General features: G+C 34.9%; 1 protein-coding gene across 2 annotated transcripts in view; it reads left to right on the forward strand.

Annotated features, from left to right (window-relative positions):
* The window catches only part of hth (Meis homeobox homothorax), a 302,627-nt gene that overhangs the window by 221,403 nt on the left and 55,429 nt on the right, over positions 1 to 25,795 (forward strand). For both annotated transcript variants that reach the window (XM_036356913.2, XM_070106000.1), the window contains 2 exons: positions 5,911 to 6,006; positions 18,574 to 18,597. In XM_036356913.2, coding sequence (XP_036212806.1) covers positions 5,911 to 6,006; positions 18,574 to 18,597 — 120 coding nt within the window. The remainder of the gene's footprint in view (positions 1 to 5,910; positions 6,007 to 18,573; positions 18,598 to 25,795) is intronic.

Consider the following 25,795-nt stretch of genomic DNA (forward strand, 5'->3'; position numbering starts at 1 on the left):
GCCACTTGGCGGCAGCGTCGTTTAAAAGTCGGATATGTTGGCAACTTAATAAAGTTATTGAAATTAGAACTTACTACTAACTAATTTAGGACATTTTAAAAGCGCATAAAATTTCAATAATGGATGCAACATGAATAATATTGTCGACTCTTATTAATGAGTTATATTTTCGTAGATAGATTTTTTGATGTTTTACTACGCTGCAGATAAATTCGCTGTATTCGCTGCAAAGCAAGTTGAACTTACGGTATTACTTGCAATAAGTGAGAGCATTTACGATATGTGACTAAATGCTGGCACTCAAAACTGTTTTTGTATGCGTGTATTACTTTGAGTGAGTGAGCGCAAGAATGCTAGAGGGGAAATTCGCACTACTCAAACGAGTATAGCATACAAGCGCTTAAACAAAGCGAGCGCTTGCCGCTCACAAGGCGACAAAAACAAACACAAAAATTAATTCGCCGCGCTCTCTTACTCACTCTGTTTAGAAAATGAATATTTTTGGTGAGCGTGCAAATGAATGAATCGCTAAATGACACTCTATCAACGCCACCTTCGCGATACGGCCGCTAACAACGACAACAACACGAATTTTACTATCACACCACCCAGATATGGCGTATGCGCTCCAACGCCCTGCCCAACGGCGTGCGGCAGTAGCGCGGTGGCATTTAGCCATGTGCTGAAGTGGTCGCCATTTCAGCGACGCGCTGGCTGACTTTAACGTGCGCCATATATGAGCGAACGTTGAAAATGCGACGGCCACAAACGTTGAATCATTAAAGAAATTATAAAGATTTATGTGCGAAAAAAGTCTGCGCGCAGAGATTGTTGCTATTGCCACAACTTTTATTGCTATAATTTTTGTTGTTGTAGACACATACGCGTGCACACTTACATACATATACGCGCAGTAGACACCGTCGAAGTCTATTAATTTTTCCAAAATTTTTATTACACTTTTGTGACGGCAGCGCGCGTTTGTGTCTTGGGTAATGATTTCAGCTGCTACAGACACGCTCACTAAGTCATTTAGGCGGGCATTGTGCGACAGTCAGTGCGTCATTTAGTGGGTTAGTTAGACTAGCTAACAGCTACTTATTGTTGTGGCATAAAAAAACCAAAAATGAAAAATGCACGCAGCTGCCAAGCTAAGCGCGAATTGTAGCGCCTCATAGTATTACACACACACACAAACATATATATATAAACAAATTTGGTGGCATTAGGCGCAATAGAAAACACAGAAACGGCGCGTCGGTGGCAACGCATCAAGTGTCACAATTTGTTGATTTTTTATGATTTTTATGTTGATTTTATGTCTGCGCGTTTGGCAACAGGAAGCCGCTAACAAAAGCAATGTGTACTAATAATACAATAAAATAATAAAATATGTGGCATAAAATTTTGGTGCGTTCTTTTATGACTTAGCGTAAGTGTGTGTGTGTGTGATTGTTGGGGTGGTAAAATTTGTGGCGGACGCAATTACAAATTTTTATGCGTTCACAGGTTGATTTTTATAGGCGCATGCACGCATACACACACACACAATCACACATATTTCATGGTTAATTTGCTATCAGTCCGCATTATTTCACCTTTGACTACATAAATACAAATAAACTGTGATTTTGCGATTTTTTTTTATGTCTTTTGTTTTCTTAAAGCTTTAATAGATTTTTTGTAGCTTAATTAAATACTCTGGGGCTTACAGAAATGAGCGTAATTGTTTTCAAAGCTAAATTTTATATGTTCAGACATAAATGTGTTGGTTTTATGGTCAAAGCATGCTCAAATGTAGAATTGCGTGCGGAGAAATTATGTATATTTATTTGATCTAATTAGGTTTTTGAGACTATTCACATTTATATTAAAAATATTGGTTGGAGATATTTTTATTGCATTTCATATAATTTCTTTGGAATTTCATGTAAGAGATTGCAAGATTTTTATACGCTATGAAATTTTTAATAATTATATATAAGCTTAAAAATTTATGTCAAAACTTTCAAAATGGTTTTTAATTAAAAAGTTATAAAACTAAATTTTCTTAATTAGCCGCTTGAAATACAATAATTTATGACTATATCGGTCTTTTATAGGAAGCTGTCTCGTTAAAAAAATTTTAATTAATTTAATGTTGTAACTTTGGTAATTATAATTTATTTCTGAAATCATTAACTGAAAAATTAATTTGACTAATTTATGCTTTAAAGGGTGTATACAAATAGTAAATTTTATAATAATAAGCCTCTAAAAGCCTCAGTAAAATTTTGCCATTTGGCGTAAAAGCTTCGTTTCTTTTATGTGTTCGAAGATCTTATTAAAAAACTTTTTAATTTTATTTTCGAAATTATGCATTCCAAATTGCCTCATTTATGACAATTTTGATGTTATGCAAGACTTTTTGAGTAAACAAAAATTTAATTAGTTTAATTTTCTAAATTAGCTGAAGAAATGGTAAGAGCTTCCTGCCCGTTAATTATTCAAAAATTAAACCCTGTTTAGAAAGCTTTTACACCTTTAAGGGATACATAGTGTGGCAGCCTTAAAAACGTTGATTTTTGCGAATTAAAATACAAAACTCTGTATCGATTGTTTTGAAAATTTCAGGGTATATTTATCCAAAAAAAATTACATCTTTTTTGAGTTTTACGAGATCTCCGACGGCGTTTAAAAAATGTCCTTCTCTGCTGCAATTATTCCCGCCTTCTCCGTGGATATATTTTAAGCATAAAAAAAATTCATTCTCCTAAATTTTAAAAATCAAAAAAAAAATTCTAAAATCGAAAATTGACCAAATGGCGTCGTTTAAAAAAAATATGGAGAATTTTATCCCTATTTGTAGCAAATTGGAAACACGGAAAATATCGATTTGAAATTTTAGTATGTTATTTTTAAAGTTATAAACTTTTAACTTAAAATAAAATATTTAAAATATTGGTAGTTGAATACAGTTTCAACTATTTGAAAAAAAAAATAAAAAATATGACTTTATTTATTTGGTATAATAAACAATAAATTTTTCAAACGTTTATACACCAAACATGCTGTAAAAATTTGATTTAAAAATATATATGAAAATATGCTAGAAAATATAATAATAAACCAAAATTATAAAAAAAACTCTACAATTTCCAAACAAAATGCATAACTTTCATTATCAGAAAATTGTTTATTTAAATTTTGAAATCTGCTTCCCAGTAGCGGTTTTTATTGAAAATGCTTGAGGAAACTTTCTCTAGTTCTTATAAAAAGTTGTTAAGGCTCTAAACACTTTTAGTAACGTACTTTTATATAAAAATCCTAGAAAAACTAGCGTTATATAGACATTAAACAACTAGCTACACTTAAGTTTCTGCCACAAGCCTCGGTAACTACACACTTTAAAGTAAAATAAAAAGTTGCGTCTTATAGCGCTAACAATCACCCATACCCTCTCACTTATTGCATATTCATAAAATGTATACGCAAATAAACACCCCACAAAAATGTCCTTAAAACGCATTGCGCCCAAGAAAATTGGCCATTAGGGCGCGCTATACCGCCAGCACGACTGCAGCAAGTGAGGGTGATAAAGCCGTGCCACAATAAAAAAAAAAAATTGAAGAAAAAAATTCTTTAAAGACTGTGTGGCACCGCACTCGCTTCTAAATTAAACAAAGGTGCGACCAAAATTTGAAAATAGCGGCAAAAAAAAAATATGTGCCGGAAATGCAAATCCCCACCACCGACGGCTTTTCGCCAAGACGCGCGCTGCCCACACTGACGTCGCGTTATGCTAAGAAAATTGCTGTGATATGACATTAAATTTTTCTACCGTAACTTCAATTTAAAGTTTGTTTATTTTTAGCTTTCTTTACTTTTAAGAACACATGAAATTCGAAACTCGATTTTTGTGCGCTCTGCTGGGCTCGCTATCAGCAACACGCACGCTGTTGTTGTTTATATTACACTTTGAATTTTCCATTGTCTTTATGGCAATTGCAGCTAATAAAGTAAATTATTATTAGCGCTTCATTGCCTGGCATGGCTTTATTCGGCTGACGTCTGACTGCCTGCCTGTCGCAAGTAGTGTATATTTCTTACTCGGTGGCAACAATTTTGCTGATTACATTCTTTTCCTTTTCACTTTTTTATGGTTTTTTTTTTGCTGCTGCTGCTGCTGCTCTATGACACCTTAACCGCTGTAGTGGCTATAACATTGACAAAAATTGCATATTAAGACAGTTAGCTGGGCGTAACATCGCGAGGGCGGTGTGGTGGAGTACTTGTGAGGCGTGTATGTGTTTGTGTGTGTGGGGGTTCACTGGTTGGCGGCATGCAAAATGTTGGCAAATGTTTGAATGGTTAATTTTGAAAAGTTAATGGAAATATGAAATTTTTATTAATGTCTTCTTGTTAGTCAACTGGGAATTGTTCGAAAAAGAAAATGTTTGCTTTTGCGCTTTAATGCATTTGAAATGCTATCGCAGGCGTTTTAATGCATTACAAAGTGTACTTGAAATTAGCTTTATTAATAAAGATTTATTTTATGCTTATGCAAATGTTTGTAGTAGGTTTGCAGAGAATTTGTGGAAGTGCAGTAAGACCTGAAGAGTTTTTAATTGAAGTAAAGTTGGGTTAAAAAATCGAAAAAATTAGTAATGTTAAAAAAACAAATAAGATAGGTAGTTTTAAATATAAAATAAAATAAGAAGATTAGAATTTTCAACACAATAAATATGTTGACATATAATATTTAAGGTACAGTTTTTATATCTAAATTTTGAAGTTCTGAAATTAATATTAGCACTTTAATGCTTCGAAGTAAATTTAGAACGTTAAAAAAAAAAAAATAAAAAAATAAAGAAATATGAAATATACATAAAAAAAATATGAAAAAATATCTTTTAAAAATAAACGAAAAATAATTTTTTTTTTTTGATAATATAAAATCACTAATGAAATAATTTTAAACAAATTTATAGTAAATTGCAGTTGTCTAAAAACTACTAAAAATCACTCACTGATATCAAAACTCGGTCACATGTTGATTGCTGCCACTGCCACTAAATTTCCTATAAGCCCCTTAGATAAATATTTTATTTATAGCGCGCAGCTACATATATGTACTTGTATTTGCTACCAGCCATATTTACGACAAATCATTACGTATAATCAAATAAATAAACAAATATATAAAAAATATTACAGTTCCAAATCGTCACAAGCCTTGTCTTAAGCCCCAAATAATACAATGGAAATCTATGAGCTTTAGAGCAATATCGAAAATTTCTACGAGCGCAGGTGATGTAAACCCTAGTGAAAATAAAATAGTTTTGCCTACAAATAAAATATATTTATAAGAAATAAAGCACATGTCGTGATATTATTAAAAGCAATAAGCAGACGTGTGTGCAAGTGCATAATTCTATATATACATATACTTATATGTACATAGGAGTATGTATGTATCATCATATATGAAATACGCGTAAACTGATATGTTAAGTCTGCTGGGTTAATGCTAAGTTGACAAGTGTTACAAATATGTTATATTTCTTGGTAGTTCTCGATCAATTTGCTACAAAGAATCCTTTATTGAAGGTATGAGACCCTATTAATATGTTTTGTGTATATATAAATATATACATATGTAGTAACAGAGTATATATGTAATACGATACAAAACGGAAAATTTTACAATTACTCACCAAGGGTTGCTGCAACTATTTTCCTTTTTACTCTTTAATTTCTTTCTCTTTTTATATCACATATTTTAATTTTTGCAAATTTTCAAATTTACTTTCTCTAAATTATTATGTTTTTAATTTAGTTAATTAATGACATTTTTTTCGTTATTCTATTTTTACAATATTTACTTGACCTTTGCTGATAAGTGGCTTCTCTCTTTACACAAAATTCCAGGTCGATGGTGTCGAAGAGAATGGTCATCACCTGCCGATGCTAGAAATGCAGATCCCTCAAGGCGATTATACTCCTCAGTCTTCCTCGGCAGTCCTGGTGAGTAATAAAAATTAAATATATATTAGTATTATACGACAAAATGTAGAATATTAAGGTCGGGGCTTGTCATAAATTATTATTTACTATGAGCTTTCTATGCTTTCGTCCAGGCGACAATAATTGCGCTTCTTTTAGGTAGGAAAAGAAAGATGAATCTATAACTTGTCGGCCGATATCATAGAACTCAGTTTTATAAACGCTCATTCAATTTTGAAGGCCCAAGTTAACTGATTTTTTAATTAAGTAGAGCCAAGAAAGTAAAAAGGAATAGCTTTAAAGCTTAAAACGGGAAGCAAACACATTGAAACTTGTCCATTTTTAAACAAAGCTTCGGCGCGTACAGTCTGGACTTAAAAATAAATAAAATGTCGTAGTATAAAGAAAAAAGAAAAAAGCTCAGAAAAAATTTAAAATAATACCAAAGAGAATCTCAAAGCTACATGAACATGTTCTCAAAAGCCAATACTAACTTTAAAACTTACACAAAAATTAAAAATTACACATTTTATATTTGAGTTGATGAACTGAAGGCTAAAAAGGACAGACAAGTAAAGCACACAAAACGAGCAAAAACGATAAAAAAGAAAGAAAAATGGACTTCATGCAGGATTAGCTGAAGTAATGGTAGAGGACAGCTAGAAGAAAGGGTATAGCTGTTCAGATTGAAAGCTTTCTTATACATAGATAAGCAGGACGTTGGAGAAGAATTGATTAATTTGCGGTAGAAACCAGATATCACAGAGAGTTGGAATTTCTGATGCAAAGCATCAAAACCACGCATAAGATGATGCATTAGGAATATCCGGGTATTGGCTGCAGATTTTCATACGCACAAACATACATACATATTGACGCTGAGAGTCACCCTGAATTTGAATGCGTACAACAGCAGGCGCTATATTGAAGCGTATATATAGAAGGTATAAAGGCAAAAAAGGTTGAAAAACTTCAAAGCAATGAACAAAGAATGCAACGGCAATTGAATGCCGTTGATATAAGAACCACATTCACTGCTGCCATGAACCGTAGCCATAGCCACTGACAACGCTAACCAATGCTGTTGCCCGATGCCGATGCTGAGGATAATGATGAAGTCGGTAGACCAGTCAGACAGTCAGCTAAGCGAGCCTCGGGCAATGGCAAGCCATTCAAAGGCACACTAATCCAACTATAGTGTACCGGCTGCTGCCGCATACCGCATGCCACATACATATTACATGTATGTCTACTACAGAATGTTAACGCATCATCTTGCAGGCTTGCAGACCCCAAAGAACAAAAGCACAAAACAAGTTGATGGAGTTAGTAGGAGAAGGAAGTGCGCTGACGCTAACGTCAGTACTGATGCTGCTGCTGCTGCTGAGGCTATGCGGTGCATTTGCTGTTATTGCTGGTGGTTACGGGTTTAACCGTGGCAGCAGCTGAAGCAGCGGGAAATGAGCTTCTCAAACTCATTTGTGGTATGCATGTCGTAGACGTTGTAGAACAGTTGATAGAACATGCCTGGCGTCCCAGCTGCCGCATTGCCAACTCACCGGCTTCAATAGTCTCGAATGCCACTGCATTGTTGTTAGCTGGCTAGCTGGCTGGCTGGCTCACTGACTGGTTGACTGGTTGGTTGGCGCGAAATGGCTGCCACACAACTTACGCGCATGTGGAGTAAGTTTATGTATGCAAGTAGTTGGTATGTGGTGGCAGCGCCAGTTGCCACATGTGGTAAGCATGTAACTGAGTTAGTAAGAAAGTAAGTAGTAGATACATCAACTTGCTGCGACTAGCGCAACCATAGAGATGGTTTTGAACGATGCTCGATGGATGGATAGTTGTTTAGCAAGGCGCTCGAAGATAGTGGCGAACAGACTTGGAAGAAATGTGGTGGGGCAGTGTAGGTGGTGTAGTTCCCTCAACAACAAGCAACGCAAGTGTGTCGTCTATGAGAGTTTTTAGTTATCTTGCTGCATGTGTGTGCGTGTGTGTGGCAAGTGCGTGCACAATTGTGGGTAATGAAGGTTGGCGCATGAGCGCTTAAGCGGAATGCTAGGGATTGATGGCTGTTGAAGCGGCTATGGCCGAGAGCCACCAGCAGCAGGTTAGCAGGCGGAAATTGCATTGTTGAATGATATTTACGCGTCGCATAACGCAAAAGTTGGGGCCGGAAAAGGTAGCAGTAGCAGCGACGGTCAAGGGACGACCTCAGGCGAGCACCCAAGCAGTCAAGCGTCCAAGCAGAATGTGCAAAAAGTATGCTGCTATGAAAAAGAGTGAAAGGACTAGATGTGTTAGGTAAGGTGGACGCATGCACACACATTTATTTTCTTTATATGTGTGCCTTGCAACGCAGTTCTGCGGTTCATATTATGTGCCATTGTGCGCTATCATACTTTACATTTTTCGGGTTGTAGAGCAACGCAGTCTGTGGTAATGTCCGTGTTTACTTATTTATCAATAGCTCGTCTGACGCTTGTGTGTGCCCATTTTTTTTGCTCAACTACGCGCTAAAGTTTTGAGTTGCAGCTTTAGAATTAAAATTATTTCCAACACACGCCTATGTGTAAATCCTTTGTTTCACTTCTGGCTGCCGATCAGCGTTGAGACTGATTTTACTGGACAACTTTGCCAGGTTTGTTGGGCAACTGCCGGTTCAGAGTTGATTATTGCTGAGTGAGTGACTTCAATTCTGGTCTTTACTGCCTTAGTATAACCATAAATAGCTTTTACTTTGATTTTTTGCTATTTTGGGCGTCGGTGTTGCATCGTTTATGGATACATATATGTATTATTGTATTTAGTTGTCACATCATTCTGTTTTGCGCATTTTGACTTTTATGGCACACAGTTGCGCTTATCTGCGAATAGAAGCATGGTTGCAAGTCCAGATATATGCCGATTTCGTTGCTGGTGTGTCGTTTATAGCAAAAGTGCATTAAAAAATATCTCTAAAAAAATAGATATATACATCATTATAATATATGCTGTTTTAAAATCCCATTGGTGTTATGGTTTTTATAACCTGAACAGGGTATGCCACAAAGTTGGTAATGCCCAGAAAGAAATGTCGGCGACCCTATAAAATATGTATATAACTGATCAGTGTAACGCGCTGAGACGATTTAGCCATGTCCGTCTGTATATATATTCGTGAACTGTTGAACGTTCCGTTAGTTTTTTCATGTATGAAGTGTTTGTATGAAATATTTTTTTATTTGACGAGATAACTTCACGAAATTTGGCATGGATTATTGTCCACGAGAACGGTAAAATCTTCAAAAAAATTGTTAAGATCGCACTACTATAGCATATAGCTGCCATACAAAATAACCAAACAAATTCAAATGCTTTTTATTTTTGAAGGGCATTCCAACTTCGGTGCAAGTTGACATTTTTTTCATGTTTATATGAAAATCAATATTCCTGCAATAGTTCGATTGCTGAAACCGCTCTCAAACAACAACAAAAACCATTATATGTAAATCAGCAGTACCCAGCAAAAGTATACCTCCCCACCAACATCAAGTAATTTGCTTAGATCAGCTTGCATAATGCGCTGCTCTTATTGTTGTTGCATTTTATGCGCATTGCTGCTCTTAGCCAATTCGTTACACTCAATTTGCAAATCATTTTTCCATAGAAAGCCAATTCGAGCGCAACCACAATCAGCTCGGCGCGTCTTTCATACCGATCATGTGCGACATGCGCTTGAAATATGCTTTAAAAAGACCATGTTGCCAGCTATAAAGAAATGAGAGCTTAAGCAAAGGTGTGTGATCAATAAGAGCATAATACGGCTCAGAAGTTAAAGCAAAATGTAGCAAAAACAAAAATTATAAATAAAACCAATCAAGAAATGCTCAAAAATTCCAGGCTTTTGTGCGCGATATGGAAATTTGCGCGACTTCTCCGCGATTATTTGCGTACATCTTTGTTGTTGTATTTGTTTTATTACTCCCTTCCTTCCTTACCTTTTGTTAGCTGAACCCAAAATTGTTAGCAAAGATTTGCTGAAAGCCAAATTCAGTCAAAATAACTAAAAAAATGCGCTTTGCTTAGTTGTTGATGACCTTGGTGTGGCATTAACTGCAATAATAAGTAAACAACAACTGAACCTGAAACGACCATAGTAATGATTTTCTTTGAAATACACGCTTAAACAACAATAAGCTTTGGACCGCGGCACCGTGTCTAGTGCTGTTGGTTGGCCAAGCTTTTTTTCGTTTCATCGACTTTATTTCTGGTTGTTGCCTGTACTTTCATAATGTGTTTATAGCGTAAGCATTGCTACGGGGCCTGCGCTAATATCTCCTAATAAATTGTTGTAGTCGCGCGCTAAATTCACTAAGTCAAACGCTTTGACTCGTGAGCCAGCGGTCAATTATTTCGATACCATTTCAGTTATAACAACACGCTGTCGTCATTTCTAAGCGCTAAACTCACCAGCCATCCTTACACCGAAGATCTATCGTTTTATATCGCCGACAGGCTGTCTATCGTCTTTGCCATCCGTCTGCTCAAACTTGTTTAATCTACATTTGCTGTCTTCAAACGATCACTTTACCGCTACGTTTTTCAAATGCGCTGTCTTCACGAACACGTGTTGTTGTTCTTCTTTTCTTCTCGATCTCCTTGCGGCGGCACTGCCATTCGATCTCGATCGATTTTCGAACGTGGTGTAATAACACTAAATTGTTGCTGATTATCCTTTTGGCGGTTCCATACAATCCATCGATACAACGATCTCGCTGTCTGTCCCACAACTACAAACATCGCGTACACTACTTTAGCCAACGCCGCCATTGGGCTGATGAATACGCAGAAAAGAATGTAATACCTTTTACCGTTCTTACTAGATTGTTCGCGCAAAATCTTTATGCTACACACCTCACTCCCGCATTCGATCTGCTTTTCGATTGTTAGCTTTCTGCATTGCCAGCCAAGCAGTCAGTCAGCTCGTTTGCATATTGGAAGTAACCCAGGCGCTGCGAATATTCGGCGCGGTCGACCCGCGCGCAGGCGCATTTGCGCTGGTAGTGGTGGCAAGCCACAAGCAAGAGCTGCACCATTCTGCGCGTCTGCCTTGCTGGTATGTGCATACATATATATGTATATATATATATTTTTTTTTCTACTTGCCACTTTTTGCCAAGTCATTTGCTGCTTCATCGCTGTTCCGCATATATAGAAAATGGCGTTACGGCTGCTGGCGCACAAAGAAAGACGCCAAAGCACCAGCAAACTTTGTCTGCCACATATTCGGCCAGTAAGCATCAGTTGGTACCGCTGCATGCTGCATGCCACTTGCATGTAGAACTATTTTGCATACCATACGGTCGGGCTGCTTGTGCATACACCACTGTTATTCTTACAATTCGGCATTGCGCTTTAGTGGTTTTCTATTTTTTAAACTTTTTCGCAACTATTTTTTTTTGTTTTTGTTTGCCTTTCGTGCACTTTGGCTTGAATTTGAATGAAATCAAGCAAAAATCAAAGCACTTCTGCCGCCTGGACTGACATGCTGTTACACAAGGCAATATACATACATACGTGTACATATGTGTGGATATGTGAAGCTGCATGGATTAAGCACAAAGGTGGCTACACTTTTATATATTCTTATGTACATATGTGTATATAAATATGTATAACTGTATGTCTGTTTGTGAGCGGCACTTATCAGCGCACGTTGCGATTGTGTTTGGCGAATCACTTACAACGCAAAACTCAATGCGATTGCTTTGAGAATGCAAAATCAGCAATACAAATGTACATACAACAGTTGTACGAATGCTTGTAAGTATGTAGCTACAAATAGGCAGTTACAGCACATATATGCTTACAATAGCAAAGCATTTAAAGTTGTACTTAGAGATGCAAAGCATTGCGCGCGCGTGTGCCGCTTCAGTGATCAGTCTCAACAGCATCAAACAAAGCGGCAAAGTCGTCGGATTTGCACCATTCACACACATGCGCACACATCTGTACAACGATTTTACTGATATTCTAAGCTTTGCTAGTATTTTTTTATATATTTTTATTTTTGTAGCGCTTATATTTGCATCGTCATTCATGTTTTCCATGTTGTTGTTATAGTGTCGAAATGAAACGCTTCACTTGAGCAGTCTTCCAGCGCTTTGTCGGCATTTTGCCGCCTTGGCAGCACACAAAAAAGCACAAATATGCCGATAAATACTTGCATATATATTTTAGGTTGTTAAATAAGACAAAAGTTTGCATTGAAAATGTATAGAAATAATATATAACAACGCTGCGAAATTGATTGACGTCGCTGAACGCAATGTTAACACTTTCGAAGCTGTCAAGATATTCCAATAGCAGCTTTTGTGCCAAAGAAAAACGCTTTTTGTGCGCGAAAAATGGTGAAAGCCGCTTAATTACTGTCACACACCGCGCGCCTCGCACACCTTTATGGCCGCACGCGGAAATACGCTTTTCGCTGCTCGCCACTGTATTGCAATAAATTCGAATTAATTTAAATTTAAAGTAATTTCTTTGCTGTTAATACATATTTACAATTGCAATTTATTCCATTGTCTCCATTGAATTGTGTTTTGCTTGTCTGCCGCCCACTTGCTTTGTGCTGAAATGTTAAATGGCAAGATTTTTGGCATTTCCTACAACGACGGCCTGCAAATTAGCCGCACACACAACCATAAGTATGCTTCTTGTAAATAGTAGCATGTGTAGTGGTGTGCTTATTTCGCTTTATTTTTGCGAAATTTCAATATCACAAAGCGCTTTGCACTTGCTGGTGTGTTTGCAATGCAACAGCGAACGCCAACGGCCATCATTTCCGTTCTGTAATGAGTTTTTGAATTCCTTAACCTGGGCAGTGCGAAGCAAAAAATTGGAAGTATTCAAAAGTTGAATTGGCTTTGTGTGGCGGAACGAATTTGAATTGCTTAAAATTAAAAGAAAAAAAATTAAAAAAATAAATTTAATTTAAAATTTTAATTTTGCACATAAAAGAGTTTTGAAAAAAATTTTGGTCTTTCAACGGCAAAACATCAAGTTTTTACAACAAATTATATATGGTTTAGCATTGCAAGTCAATATTACTCATTTAAGACAAGATTAATGTCGGGTAATTAAGCTGCACATGCACAAAGTGGAGATGCTAGAGATAAGAAAGAAGCATAAAAAGCGATAAGTACATATAAGCAGCAGAATGAGTGGTGAAAGGAAATACATTTTAATTTGAAAAAGTTTAAAAGCAAAATTCTAAAAGAAAACAATTCACTAGAAATAAATATTTCCTAATTAAAATTTTTGTTTAATTTTTTAAAATTAAGTATAAATAAAAAAAAACATATTAAATTTAATTTCAACATGCTTAATTTTTTTTTATATTTTACAATGTTTTTTTTGTTTTAATTTTTTTTTTTGTAATTTCTTTCATTTAAGTTTTTAATTACTTGATACTCGCCGTTGATATAAACATTAACCTTTAATTTAATTTTGACATATTTAATTTTGTTTTTTAGATTTTATACTTAGATTTAGCTAAATATTTTATTTATTAGATTTTTTATTTTTTTCGGTCATTGAAATCTGTTTGTAGTTTTAAATCTTTTTTTTTATTATCTTTTCAATTTTCTTTTTAATTCGCAACTGATTTCATCTGAAAATATATAAAAAAAAAATATTTTTTAAATTATTTAAAGTTATTTTACATTATAATTTTTTTTTTTTCGCGTTTTATTTGAATTTGTTTGCATACACCACCATTGATTCCATCTGTCGCAGAGTGTGAAAAAGAAGTCTTATTTCTGTAAAAAAAAGCTTTCTCATGCATTTACATTAACCATTAATGGCGACGCGTTGGCCCAGCCCAGTTTCAAGGCTGTTTCAAAGCTTGCAATGACCTTCGAGCACAATAACAATATCAAAATTATTACTTATATACACACACATATATATGACAGATAATATGTGGCGACATTTGCTGCTACTGAAATTGGCATACTCGATTTCGCAAATAACCGAAAAGAGCTGTGAAATTACAAAAGGTAAAAAGAATAATAAAAGCACATTAACATCAACAAATTTCGCTACCAAACCGAATGTGCACATCGCGACAGTTGTCGTCAAACCGATTTTGCATACCAATTTTTCGCCAAAGCGAATTGCGCCGATGCAGCGTGCATTTTAAATTTGAGGCATGCAACGGACGTGCTGCACCAGCAGCAAGCGCTAACAAAAGCCATATACAAACAACAACAAACAGGCGCATATAAATACAAAAGCAACAGCAACAACACGTGTGGCCGTTGTTTGTGAGCATATAAATGTTTTTACAATCAATTAACGAAACAATAAACGTTTGTTGCGCTGCCAGACACGTATTTCATTTGAGTATCTAGAATATTAAAATGAGATCAACTGACGGCACTGACTTTTCGGTCATTTAAATGCGACGAAGTGTATTGCGAGCGAAGATCGAAAAAACAACATACTGAAAAAAGTTAGGTGGCAGAAAGTCGGCCGAAGAGAAATTAGTAAAAACGTAGAATACACACACACACCCATATACACGCAGATTTGTACATTTGTGGGTTGTAGGTGACGCAAGAAACTTGTCAGTTAAAATGAAGGAACTTCAGTGTAGAATCAAAATCGCGCTAGATGACAGCGCGGCCGGCGACGACAGTGAATGCGTCCCGCGCACGGCGTCGGTGTATCTCGGAAGAACGCTAGTGGAATGCTTAAGAACATTGTTGACATTTTGCTGTTCAACAGCGGCATAAAATCCTTGCAACAATTTAAAATGCGGCACGACCACGTCCAAATCCCAGCGCTGACAGGGAGCAACGCGGCGCGGCGCATTCAATTTGAAATTGTCAACAGGCGTCGCGGCGGTTGGGCAACACTGTTTAAATGCTGACAATGTGTTGATTGTGCAATTGACTATACTGAGTGCGCCCGTCTGCTAAGTAGGAGTAAGTCAGTCAGCATTTCGAAAGAAAACTGCCATCAAATAAAAGCAACGCGTTTGTGCTAAAAATAAGAGCGCGCGCGTGCATCAAGGTGCGAATGAGCGCTTAAATTTGTAAGCTGCATAGTGGCTGTGCTCAGATGACGATATAAATATATATTTATAGAGTTTATATATATATATATATATATATGTGCTGCAACCTTGCCGGTTGGGCGCGATCAATCGCTGACCCGTCACCAACAACACCGCTGCCGCCGCCAACTACAACAGCACTCCACCGCTAAGACGATTATTTATGAACTCTTCGATCGGCCAAGTGTCAACTGAATTGACTGCATTTAGCACAAACGGTCTGCGGTTGAACTGTGTAAGAGGCGCTGCTGAAATGAAGCCTTAAAGCATGAAATGAAGTAAAGCGAAGCTACGCGAACTGTTGTCACAACAACATGTTTCAATGCGTGTTCGACCAGCAGCAGCAACAGCGCACAACAAATCTACACAATGCACTTACAAGTAAGAGCAACACGAAACAAGAATGGCGGCGCGCAGCAAGCGACAAGCGCGTAAATGAATGAAGAAACCTTAAGTCACAAAAAAAACATAAACAAAAAAAAAAACAAAAAACACCACAATAGTAATGTGGTTGAATAAAATGTTGGAAAAAATAACTGCCTTGCATTACTCTATACCTATAAGTCTTAAAAATCTGAAAATGAAAAACGGAAATAAATAAAATCGCCACTTTTTTCATTATGAATTTCGAAGATCACTACGCGATCAGCCAACAACAGCCTCCAAGTTAGCAAAAGCCTTCATCTTAGCTCCTTATGCGCTGTCATTGCGATGCGTTGCGTTGCTGATGATATCCCCAAGTGATTTTAAGGTGTGTTGCAGGTATTTGCACTCGAGCTTTGCTGCGCTACCTTGGCTACATTTATTTCATTTAATCTTTAACTCTTTATTTGCCGTTTTAATTTTGTTTTCTCTCATCATTTCAAAAATATTTAATTTTTTTTGTTTTTTAATTTCACGTCTCTTTATACTTGATCGGTGTTTTTATGCGTTCGCCGCGGCCTATGGCGGATCACATTTCATTGAAGCGCAAAATTATTATGCTTAGTTTTGAAGTACTTCGAAATTTTTTATTTTTTTTAGCTGGAAAATGGCCAAGAAAGTGGCTATACTGCGCCGATGCAGCCGCTGATCGTTCACTAGGGACAAATGGTTATGGCTTTGCGAAGACGATCGGCAGAGCGATCATTGTGATCTGTGCCTTTCTGTACAGTATTTAAAGGAAATATATTGCAAAAGTTTCGCTTTCAAAAAAAAATATATATATATTTTTATAACTTTAAGCTGAATTTATGTGACAAGCTGCCCTATGTACTGAGGGAGTTATGCACTTGTGAAGGCTTTTGTTGTTTTTTTTCGGATTTGTGCTTGCAATGCCGGCTATCGTGACACTTTTATAAGCGTTTATCCAATTTTCGGAATGTACAAGAAAATTTTGTATTTTTGAAGGTTGCAAAAATAAGGTAGAATATAATGTGTGCTTAAAACTAGTTAATATGAATTTATTAAAATATTTGTTTGCATTTTGTTGAAGGTTTAAAAGTCTTTACAGTGTTCAAGTTAAGAAAAATTTTTCTGCTCATAAATTTGACCCCAAATTTTTATACAAAAAAAAAAAAACTTGAATTAAATTACTTAATTATTCATACAATTATACTCGGAACAATGTATTTTAAGTTTGTCACAAAGTTTGCAACACCCAAAAAGAAGCATCGGAGAGAATATAAAGTAACATATGTATATAAGTATGTATGTATTATATAAATTATTAACGTGACGAACTAAGTCGATTTAGCCAGTCTGTCCGTCGATATGCGAACTACTCCCTCAGTTTTCGAGATATCGATCTGAAATTTTGCACCCCGCCATTATCGGACTGCTATAACATATAGCTGCGATACAAACTGACACATCAAAATCAAATATCACAACTTGTGAAGGGTAAAGGCCTCGATGAAACCGAAGTTAATAATTTTTCTTGCTTTTGAACTATCTTGCATTGGTTTTTGTATTAGCAGTATTGAATATTATACAATTTCTTATATAAATTCGTTTCTAAATCACATGAAATTCATTAGCGCGACTTTTTTTCTTTCCCATGCTCTAGCTAAAATTTATGCAAATTCTCGGAAGCACTCAAAATCCGAAATAAAAGTTTTAACTTTGTATCGTATGCTCAATATCCAACTCAAATTTTAATATACATTTCTCTCGCCCACGATACTGCAAACATCAAAGTATGGTTGCTTTTTATTGATTTGCCGATGACGAATCGCAAGATGCCACACAAAAATGTGAAACCACCACGCCTACAAGTGAACCCATGATTCATACTGAAAACAATAACATTTAAAAAACATACAACGTTGGACCTTTTTAACGCCCCGAGCTTGATTATAACAAAAACCTTTAATTTACTTATTTTCTGGCATGATTTATCTACAGCTGAAGTCGTTATAAGATTTCCAAAATACTCGTTTTATTTAAAAAAAACACTTTGTTTTTGTTTTTTGTTTTGCTCACGGATTTCTTAACGCAGTCAAATGAAATATTTCCGAAATATCTGCGGTCGGCCAAGAGCACTGCATACATTCCTTCTAATTCCAATTTCAATTCATTCATACATTTGTACATTCATTCACTCCTGTGCTTCCTCAAATACACACGCACACATGTACACTTGCATACAAACACACGCAGTCGAACAACACATTGGCCACGAATTTGATTGATGGCAAAACATATATTTTATTTTTATTCGCTAATAATACCAACAGCCACAATGTTATAAAAACGTGGCCACACTACACAACAACAAATGTACTAGTTTATGTATGTTTTTATTTGGTTATTTGCTTGGAAGAAAAAAAAGCTAATGAAAACCCCAAAATACACCGACACCACGAAACAAATCACGGCTTTGGTTGGCTTAGCATTGTTATTTTAGTTTTAAAATATTTATTTGGTTTTGTTTGGGCGCGACTTAAGTTGTTGCATAGTTATTATGCGTATATAAACAATAATGTATTAAAATCACCGGAAAAAAATTAAAGAAAATCACAAAAAGACACCAAATCGATTTAAGCAAACAAAATCACTTTTGTTCAGTTTTAAAGTGAAATATAGCGGTCTTTAGTGTTTTTGTCAATTTTCTGATGACACCATAAAGGCAAGTGAATTTAAACGTACCGCGCGACTGTCACAAACATTCTATGAATGTGGCAAGCCGTTTAGCTTTAAGCAAAGATTTATTAATGGCTTGATATTAATTTGATTAATTTTGGTTAGTCGTGAGCATTGTGAATGAATTTAAGAATTCGAGATGGATTGTGTTATGTTTTGTATAATTTTATGCTAAACACTAAGTCTTAAAGAATAGTTTTTTCCTTCAAGAAATGGCAGCAACTAGTATAGGCGCGGCTTTGCTTAAGCTGTGTTTACTATAAAATACTTATGTATGGAAAATATTTTTTTCTTACGTTTATAATATGCTTAATACGATAAAAATATATTCTAATAATTATATTCTTGTTTTATTTCAGACAATTTCGGCACAAGTGCAAGCGGTAAGAATTTCTAGAATATTATAAATAATTTAATATGAATAAAATAATTGCCAAATGTCAACGAAAAACTCGCAATTTCTCAAAAAAGAAGTTAAAAAAAAACAAATATTTCAAGAAAAAAATTATTTATTTCAAAATTAAATTTTTGCCATTGGCTTAAGACTATAACTAAACAATTTATAAAAAAATGTTATTATATTATTTTTAATTTAAAAATGTGAACCCTAAAGGTTGCTACATTTATTTCCAACTAATAAAAACCCACCAACAACAACTAGGCGTAACACATGCAACCAAACTGCAGTCACGCACACCTACAGACACCAAAAAGTCATGTGAAATAACACTAAAAGGTGCTCAATTCACGCACACCTACCAACATATATAAATATATATATTATACAATATATACTTATGTTTGTAGATATGTATGTTTGTGTACCCTTTCGTTTTGATATGCATGTGTATCTTTTCATTTAGCATTTGACAGGACCTATAATTATGGCCAACCAGAACCCATCATCAACTCGAATTCGACTCGCCAAGCGATACGTGAGAGATATACAATAAATTTTCTGATTAAAAACCAGCTTATCATTATTATAGGTTCGCTGGTTCATCGCACGCTTGACTGCAACAACAGCGCTTAAGTGAGTGACTAGCTTAGCCGGCTGGCAGGCTGTATGGCTGGCAGCTAAGCTGTTTGGTTGGTTGCTTACTTAGATTATTCGGTATTACTCGGTTGCCTTGCACTGCTACAGGCGCATTATTTGACTGTGTGTTGACTTGTTGCATGGAGGCTGTAGTTGTTAAATTTCTTTAATTTATTAAAAAAAAAAAATTTTGTTATTTTAAGTTTTTTATAGTAATTTTTTGTTTGTTTTCATTTTTTTATACCTTAATTCTACTTCTTTGATTTTTCTCAGCCCTTATTGACTTCAGCAAAGTTTCTCACAACATGTGTTGTTGCAAGCGCAACAAAATGCCTGACTAGCTTCATTTGAAAGGGAGTCCATTATGAGTTCCAATGGAGTTTTTTTGTGCGTGTACACACACTCATGGATAATGCTTATATATGAGATGCATATGCATTTCTTTGGTTGAAGAAAAGATCATTATATTTACATGCATAAATATGTAATATAATTATTTATGCAACATATTTTGTTTTTGCTTCTAAACAGTTTTTAGAGCATTCAAATTAAAAACATATATTTCATAGTAATAACAATCAGTTTGAATTATTTAGTTCATCGGCAACTAGAAGTAATATACATATGTATGTCAATAAAGCCGCCAATGCGAGATTTAGTTATGAATTGTAGTTTTATTAAGATAGCGAAAGTAGAGTTCTATGCGATCTTTTATGTTTATAAGCATATAAAAAACTTTCAATCTAATTTTTCACTCGAAAATCTCGCTTCTCCATCTAAGAAAATCTAAATAAATCGTTTCCTCACATTTCTAAACTGTTAGCTATCATTTTACTAATTTGTGTACATATAAATTTAAACACAGACACATATATAAACACAAAGTAATGCTTGTAACGCAGTGCATGCGGTTTTGGTAATTTAATCCTCCTTCTACGAAATTCCTCTAGAAAAATCGAAGAAAGAATTTTTCATAATTTAGTTGTTGTTGTTGGTTTTTGTTGGGTTTTAAAAAATCAAATGCTTCGCTTTTGGTTGAATTATGTGGCGTTGCGAGAGCAAGCATACTTAACACACACTCACATATGTGCCGGCTAAATATTAAAATACATGCATGTGAAGCAGAACAAAAGGAAATTAGAATCTTTGAAGAATTTCCACATATATTTCATTACTATTAGACAGTTGGAGTTGGGACGACAAAATGTCAGCGTCAAAGGCTAAATGAAGGCGGTATTACAGACCACAAATGTGGCACACATGCATACATACAGTTGGGGAATACATACATATGTGGCACACATAAATATTTACACATATACATACATATAAGTATATGTGGTACATATTTACATTCATATGTGGTGATCAGTTGCCAGTCGGTTGTTGGTTCTAACATTTGTTGCCTTTCTTATGGCGTAGGGTGGCTTTGCAGCAGCGATGCTGCCATATTGTTATTTATTGTCTAATTTTCTAAAATGCCCAAAGGTCAATGATACTCTGTTCAAACATAATTATTTCTTTGAATATGAAAAAAATTTGAAATAAAAAATATTTCCATTGCTTTTAGCGCCAGCTTCTCAGTTACTTTAGCGCTTTCATTTTAATTGTGTTTTTTTTCATGGTCACTCAATCACTTGAAATTATTCGCAGCGCTATTAGTGCCACTTATGCATTGAATTTTGTGCATAACTAACATATGTTGAGCACAACTTTTTGTTTTTGCTATTACTTTTAGTATTTTTTTTTTCCAACCGACAGACAGAAAATAAAGCGTAAAAGCAATAACAATGCTGATAGAATTTGTGCGGTGAAAAAAAGTTGTACATATCAGAAACGCGCTGAAGCAATGCATAAATATGAAGAAAAAGCAGAAAATTGTCGGTTAATTAACTTTAGCACGCCATCATGCCACGGCTACGGCTACGGCTACGGCTGCTGCTATGCAGTGCCCCCTCCGCTAGCAATTTGTAGTTTTTTGCTTTTCGTCTCACTTATTTTGTGTGTGTGTGTGTGTCTATTTTTACAGACTTTTGCGCATTTTGCGCTGCGCCACACCAGCGCACCGTCTCTTTTCCACCAACACACATATGCACACACACACACACACATATGCATGCCGCAAATTGCACATTTTCTGCAATGCAATGATTGTGCTGGTTGTTGTTGTTGTTTGTGTAGTTGCTGTTTTTAATTTCTACATGGCAAACGCTTCATTTCCCTTCTTAATAAACCATTTTGTTGTTATGGCAGCGCGTATAAAATTAGTCTTACATATGGCAGAATGCATACCATAAACGAAATACACACACACACATACATATACGCGTGTTTAGTTGCAATGTGCAAATACGCTTACGTATACCTTGTTGGAACATGGCTGCAACCAAACAAAGCAGCAGTGCAAAGCTTTAAGAAGTCAAAAAAAAAAAAATTAAAAATTTAAAAATAAAAAAAATATTTTTTTCGAAAAAATTACATACAAGCTCAGCTGTAGCCAAAACAAAAAATAGCATTCTGTATAGACCAGAGTCAGTAGTAGCTGCAGCGGCTGAAAAAAGGCATGTTTCGTGTTGAAAGATTTTCACATGCCGCGGTGACGTCGGTGGCGGCGGCTGCAACATGTCCCGCAACTGCAATTGCCGCCCCAACTAAATACAAGCCAAGCAAATTATTCTTGCTTATATTTTCTTTACATCGCATTTTTCTTATTGCACTGTTGCCACAACCTCACAGCCGCCTTAAGCGATTTCGTGACTTATGCGTTATAATTTTAACATTACAGTAAACACAGAAATTATACAGCTAGCGGACGGACGGACGGCTGTTGTGTGACGCTAAAATAAAATAAAATACTTATATAAATGCAATAAGGCAAGGGTGCAGTTAAATGCACATATGTTTATACATATATACATATTGGAACGGTGGAGTAAAGTGCAGCTTTCGGGTGCTTCTCGAATAATGCTTTGTAATTTTATACGATTTTCGAGTGGATTTACACTTTGTCTAGTTATACTAGTTATGAATCAATAAAAGATCTTTGATTCTCTTTTATTTATGCTACTTGTTTGTTCGATTCGCCACGCGCCGAATTTCGCCAAAGACAACAGAAATGTTTACTAAGTAGAATGTAGTGTTAAAGTGAGAGCATTAACGCTTTTAAAAAATAAAAATATATATTTCGAAACAATTTTCAAACTAAAGGTATATGTTTTAAAACGTCAGTCAATTTGGCCGCCACCGAAAACATTCGCGTTCTTACTAAATGTTTCTGTTTTTTTTTTTCGTTTTTTTTTTTGAAAACGTTGCCGTCTGGCTACTAAGCTTTGGTTGTACATTTGCCACATGTGGTTGCAATTATGATGTCAGCGCAAGAATGTTTTTTCGTTATTTATAAGCGAATTTGTTGCCACTCACATACATATACATAAATAAATGGTTTACGCTACTGCGCTGCTCGAAGTGGTAGCAATAACAGAGATAAGGCAATCAGCAATGTGCCAGAAAGATGGCTGCAACATTGAAGAGGTTAATTTTACACAATTGTGGCAGTCAAAGAAAACTCAATTTTCAACATGCAACTTAGTTTGATTTTGCTGATAAAGTAATTTTCAAATGTGCTTTTAAAGGTCAAGGGCAATAGTTTTAGAGACAGTGGTGAGTCACAAGTGGAACCAATAAGATTATAGTCTTTCTATATAGTTTAACAGAATTAGTTTTATTTATTATTATTTATGTTTTAATTTATATTTAATACATTCCCTTAATTTTTTTATTTTTTTCTTGAAGTTTTCAATTCCAATACCAGACCAGAGCTGAAGCCTTTGAAAATGGTAAAAAGTGAAAAGATAATGGTAGGATGAAACCCATTGGAAAAAGAAATTAAAAGAAATATAATTTACATGTAAATGGCGCTCGGGAAGTGGAAGGGAGCAATGGTTAAATTTTAATGTTAAAAAATTGCTTGTCTCGATTTCCAAAAAAAATTCAAGTTTTATGGAAAAATATTAAACGGAAAAGTTGTAGTTTAGTTTTTGTTAACACTTTTCAACATAACCTCAAACATTTTTTGTTCAAAATTCAATTCAAAATATTTTTGGTTTTTTTATTTTTATTTTTTACAAAACAGTTTTTTCTTACACGAAACTTTAGGTAAACTTACCTTTTTACGTACCAAACTAACTGTAACTTCTTGGACTTAAAATATTCATTTCGTTTCCTTCTTTTGCCTTAATATGCCGAAAAAGAACCTAATTTTCACTCGAAAACTCTTACATCCAAATCTCTGTATTAAAAAAAGAAATTGGTGTGCTGTTTTTTTTGTTGAAATCTCTGCTTTCAGATTTTTTTTATTTCAGCAACCGGCTATTTGGTAGTAATAGCTGTGAAAAAAGAGCTGTAAAAAAGAGACGATTTTAACGATTTTATATATATTAACAAATTGTTTGTTGTTGTTGTCACAAATTTTTTTAAGGGTAATCTTAAAATAATTTCAGTTAAATTTGTCTATCAAATAATTTTTTCATATTTTTCAAATACCAGCACTGTAATTTCCAATAACTGTCTAATTATATATATATTCCATACAAATATTTGATTAGATGTATTCATTGTTGTTGCAAAAAAAGTATTTCGTATAATTGCTAAAAACAGTGAGACAGTCAGCGAAATAAATTTTTTTAGTATTATACATCTTTTTTAATTGAACAATTTTTCATACACATCTTAGAATAAATAATTTTTTTAATGTTTACGACTTTTATGCAATTTTTTGGCAGCTAATTGGAACCTTAATTAATTTTGAAACCATGTTTTTATATATACAGAAAGTTTTGAGGCATCCTTATCATACAAAATATTTTTAGTAATTAAAAAAGTCGTGAAAAAATTATTACTGTCCAGCTACAAGTACAAAACGAAGTAATGAATTTTATTTTACAAATTTTGAAATACATTGAAGTTTAACAGTCGCTCTATGTCAAAATTGTTAAAGAAATTAATTATAAAGTTTGATATATTAAAAAAAGGCAACATTTTTTCAAAATTTAATTACACAAAATTGAATTGCATTACTTTTGCGCAAGAAGCAGACGCACTAATTAAGCATTCCAATCGTCATTTTGTATGCTCTTCAAACAAGCGTGGCCATTTTCTTTGCTTACCACAACTTCGCTACTTCCTTTGCTACATGCAGAAACTGTATACAAATGATTTCTGCGACAATAAAATAAAAAAAAAAAATAAAAAAATAAATAATAAATAAAGGAAATACAAATAAAATGAAAAGGATCACAGCAAAATTAAACAAACAAATCAACCACAGCTCAACAACTAAATATAAACATTGTATTTTGTCACAGCAGCAATATCGTCTGCCACACTGACAGTCCATCAAATAAGTAAACGTATTCATGTCACATCAGCGCCACGCACAGCAGGAGATTTGTATCCAACAGGTAAATACATATGTATTTATATATGCACGAGCATTATGCGGCGATCGCAACAACGGCTATGCCTGTTGTTGTCGTTGCTGCTGGTTGCGCCGCTTGGATGTCATCACTCAGTCACTCACTCACACTCGATGTTGTTATGCTGTGGCGCGCTGTGCCGCCCGCCACTTTGGTGGTTGTTTGTCTTCATTATTGCATTGACATTGGGGGTTTTCGGAATAATTTGTTCAGACTGCATTTGAAGTGCAAATAGCTGGGTTGTATGTACGCTTATAGCAGCTTGCATTGTCTGCATAGAGACTTTGAAAATTTTCTGCTTATATAAGTAAAAAAAAAATGCTTTGACAAACTGTGGCAAGGTTGTTTTTACAAGCGGATTGCTTCCTATGAGCATTTCTGTTACTCTAGTTGTATTTTATAATTTGTTGCAAGTAGCACTTTTATTAAATTTTAAATTTATTTATTTTTTTTATTTAAATTTTATTTTAAAACTTTAAAATATTTAAATATATATTTTTTTTATAAATTTTCTTTATATTAAGGAGTGTTAGTCGTTGAAAAAAATTTATTTGTTAGTATCATGGCTTATAAAGTAATTTTTTTTAAAGTAGTCAACGCCAATGGCCTCCTACACAAAACATATTTAAATTTTTCTAAAATCTGATTTCCTTTTCCAGCCTTTTTTTCAAGTGCATTTCACTTTACTGCCCGTTAATAGCAAAATAGGTAATGCTGCAAGAATTTCTCCTAGCAAAATTTTAGCCACGCTTAATGCCATGCCACACAGCGTTTGCCACACAACGCACTCAAAACAGATGCCAGCATAAAATGTAAATACAAGTTTTTGGTATTATTTTTGCAATTTGCACCAGCACAAACAGAAATGGTGGCATAAACAGCAGATTGCCTTTGTGACACCTTTGCAGCGTCAAATAGCACTCGACTTGACTCGACCATTATGGCACACGTAGCATCACTTTTATGGCATTTAGAGCCGGTGTTTACATGTCACATTCTCGCGCATACGTGTAGCCACATATACACGCATGCTTATGCAACTCAATAGCGCTGGTAAGCAAATGCATTTAT

Source organism: Bactrocera oleae, chromosome 2, assembly GCF_042242935.1.
Source record: "Bactrocera oleae isolate idBacOlea1 chromosome 2, idBacOlea1, whole genome shotgun sequence".
Lineage (NCBI taxonomy): Eukaryota > Metazoa > Arthropoda > Insecta > Diptera > Tephritidae > Bactrocera > Bactrocera oleae.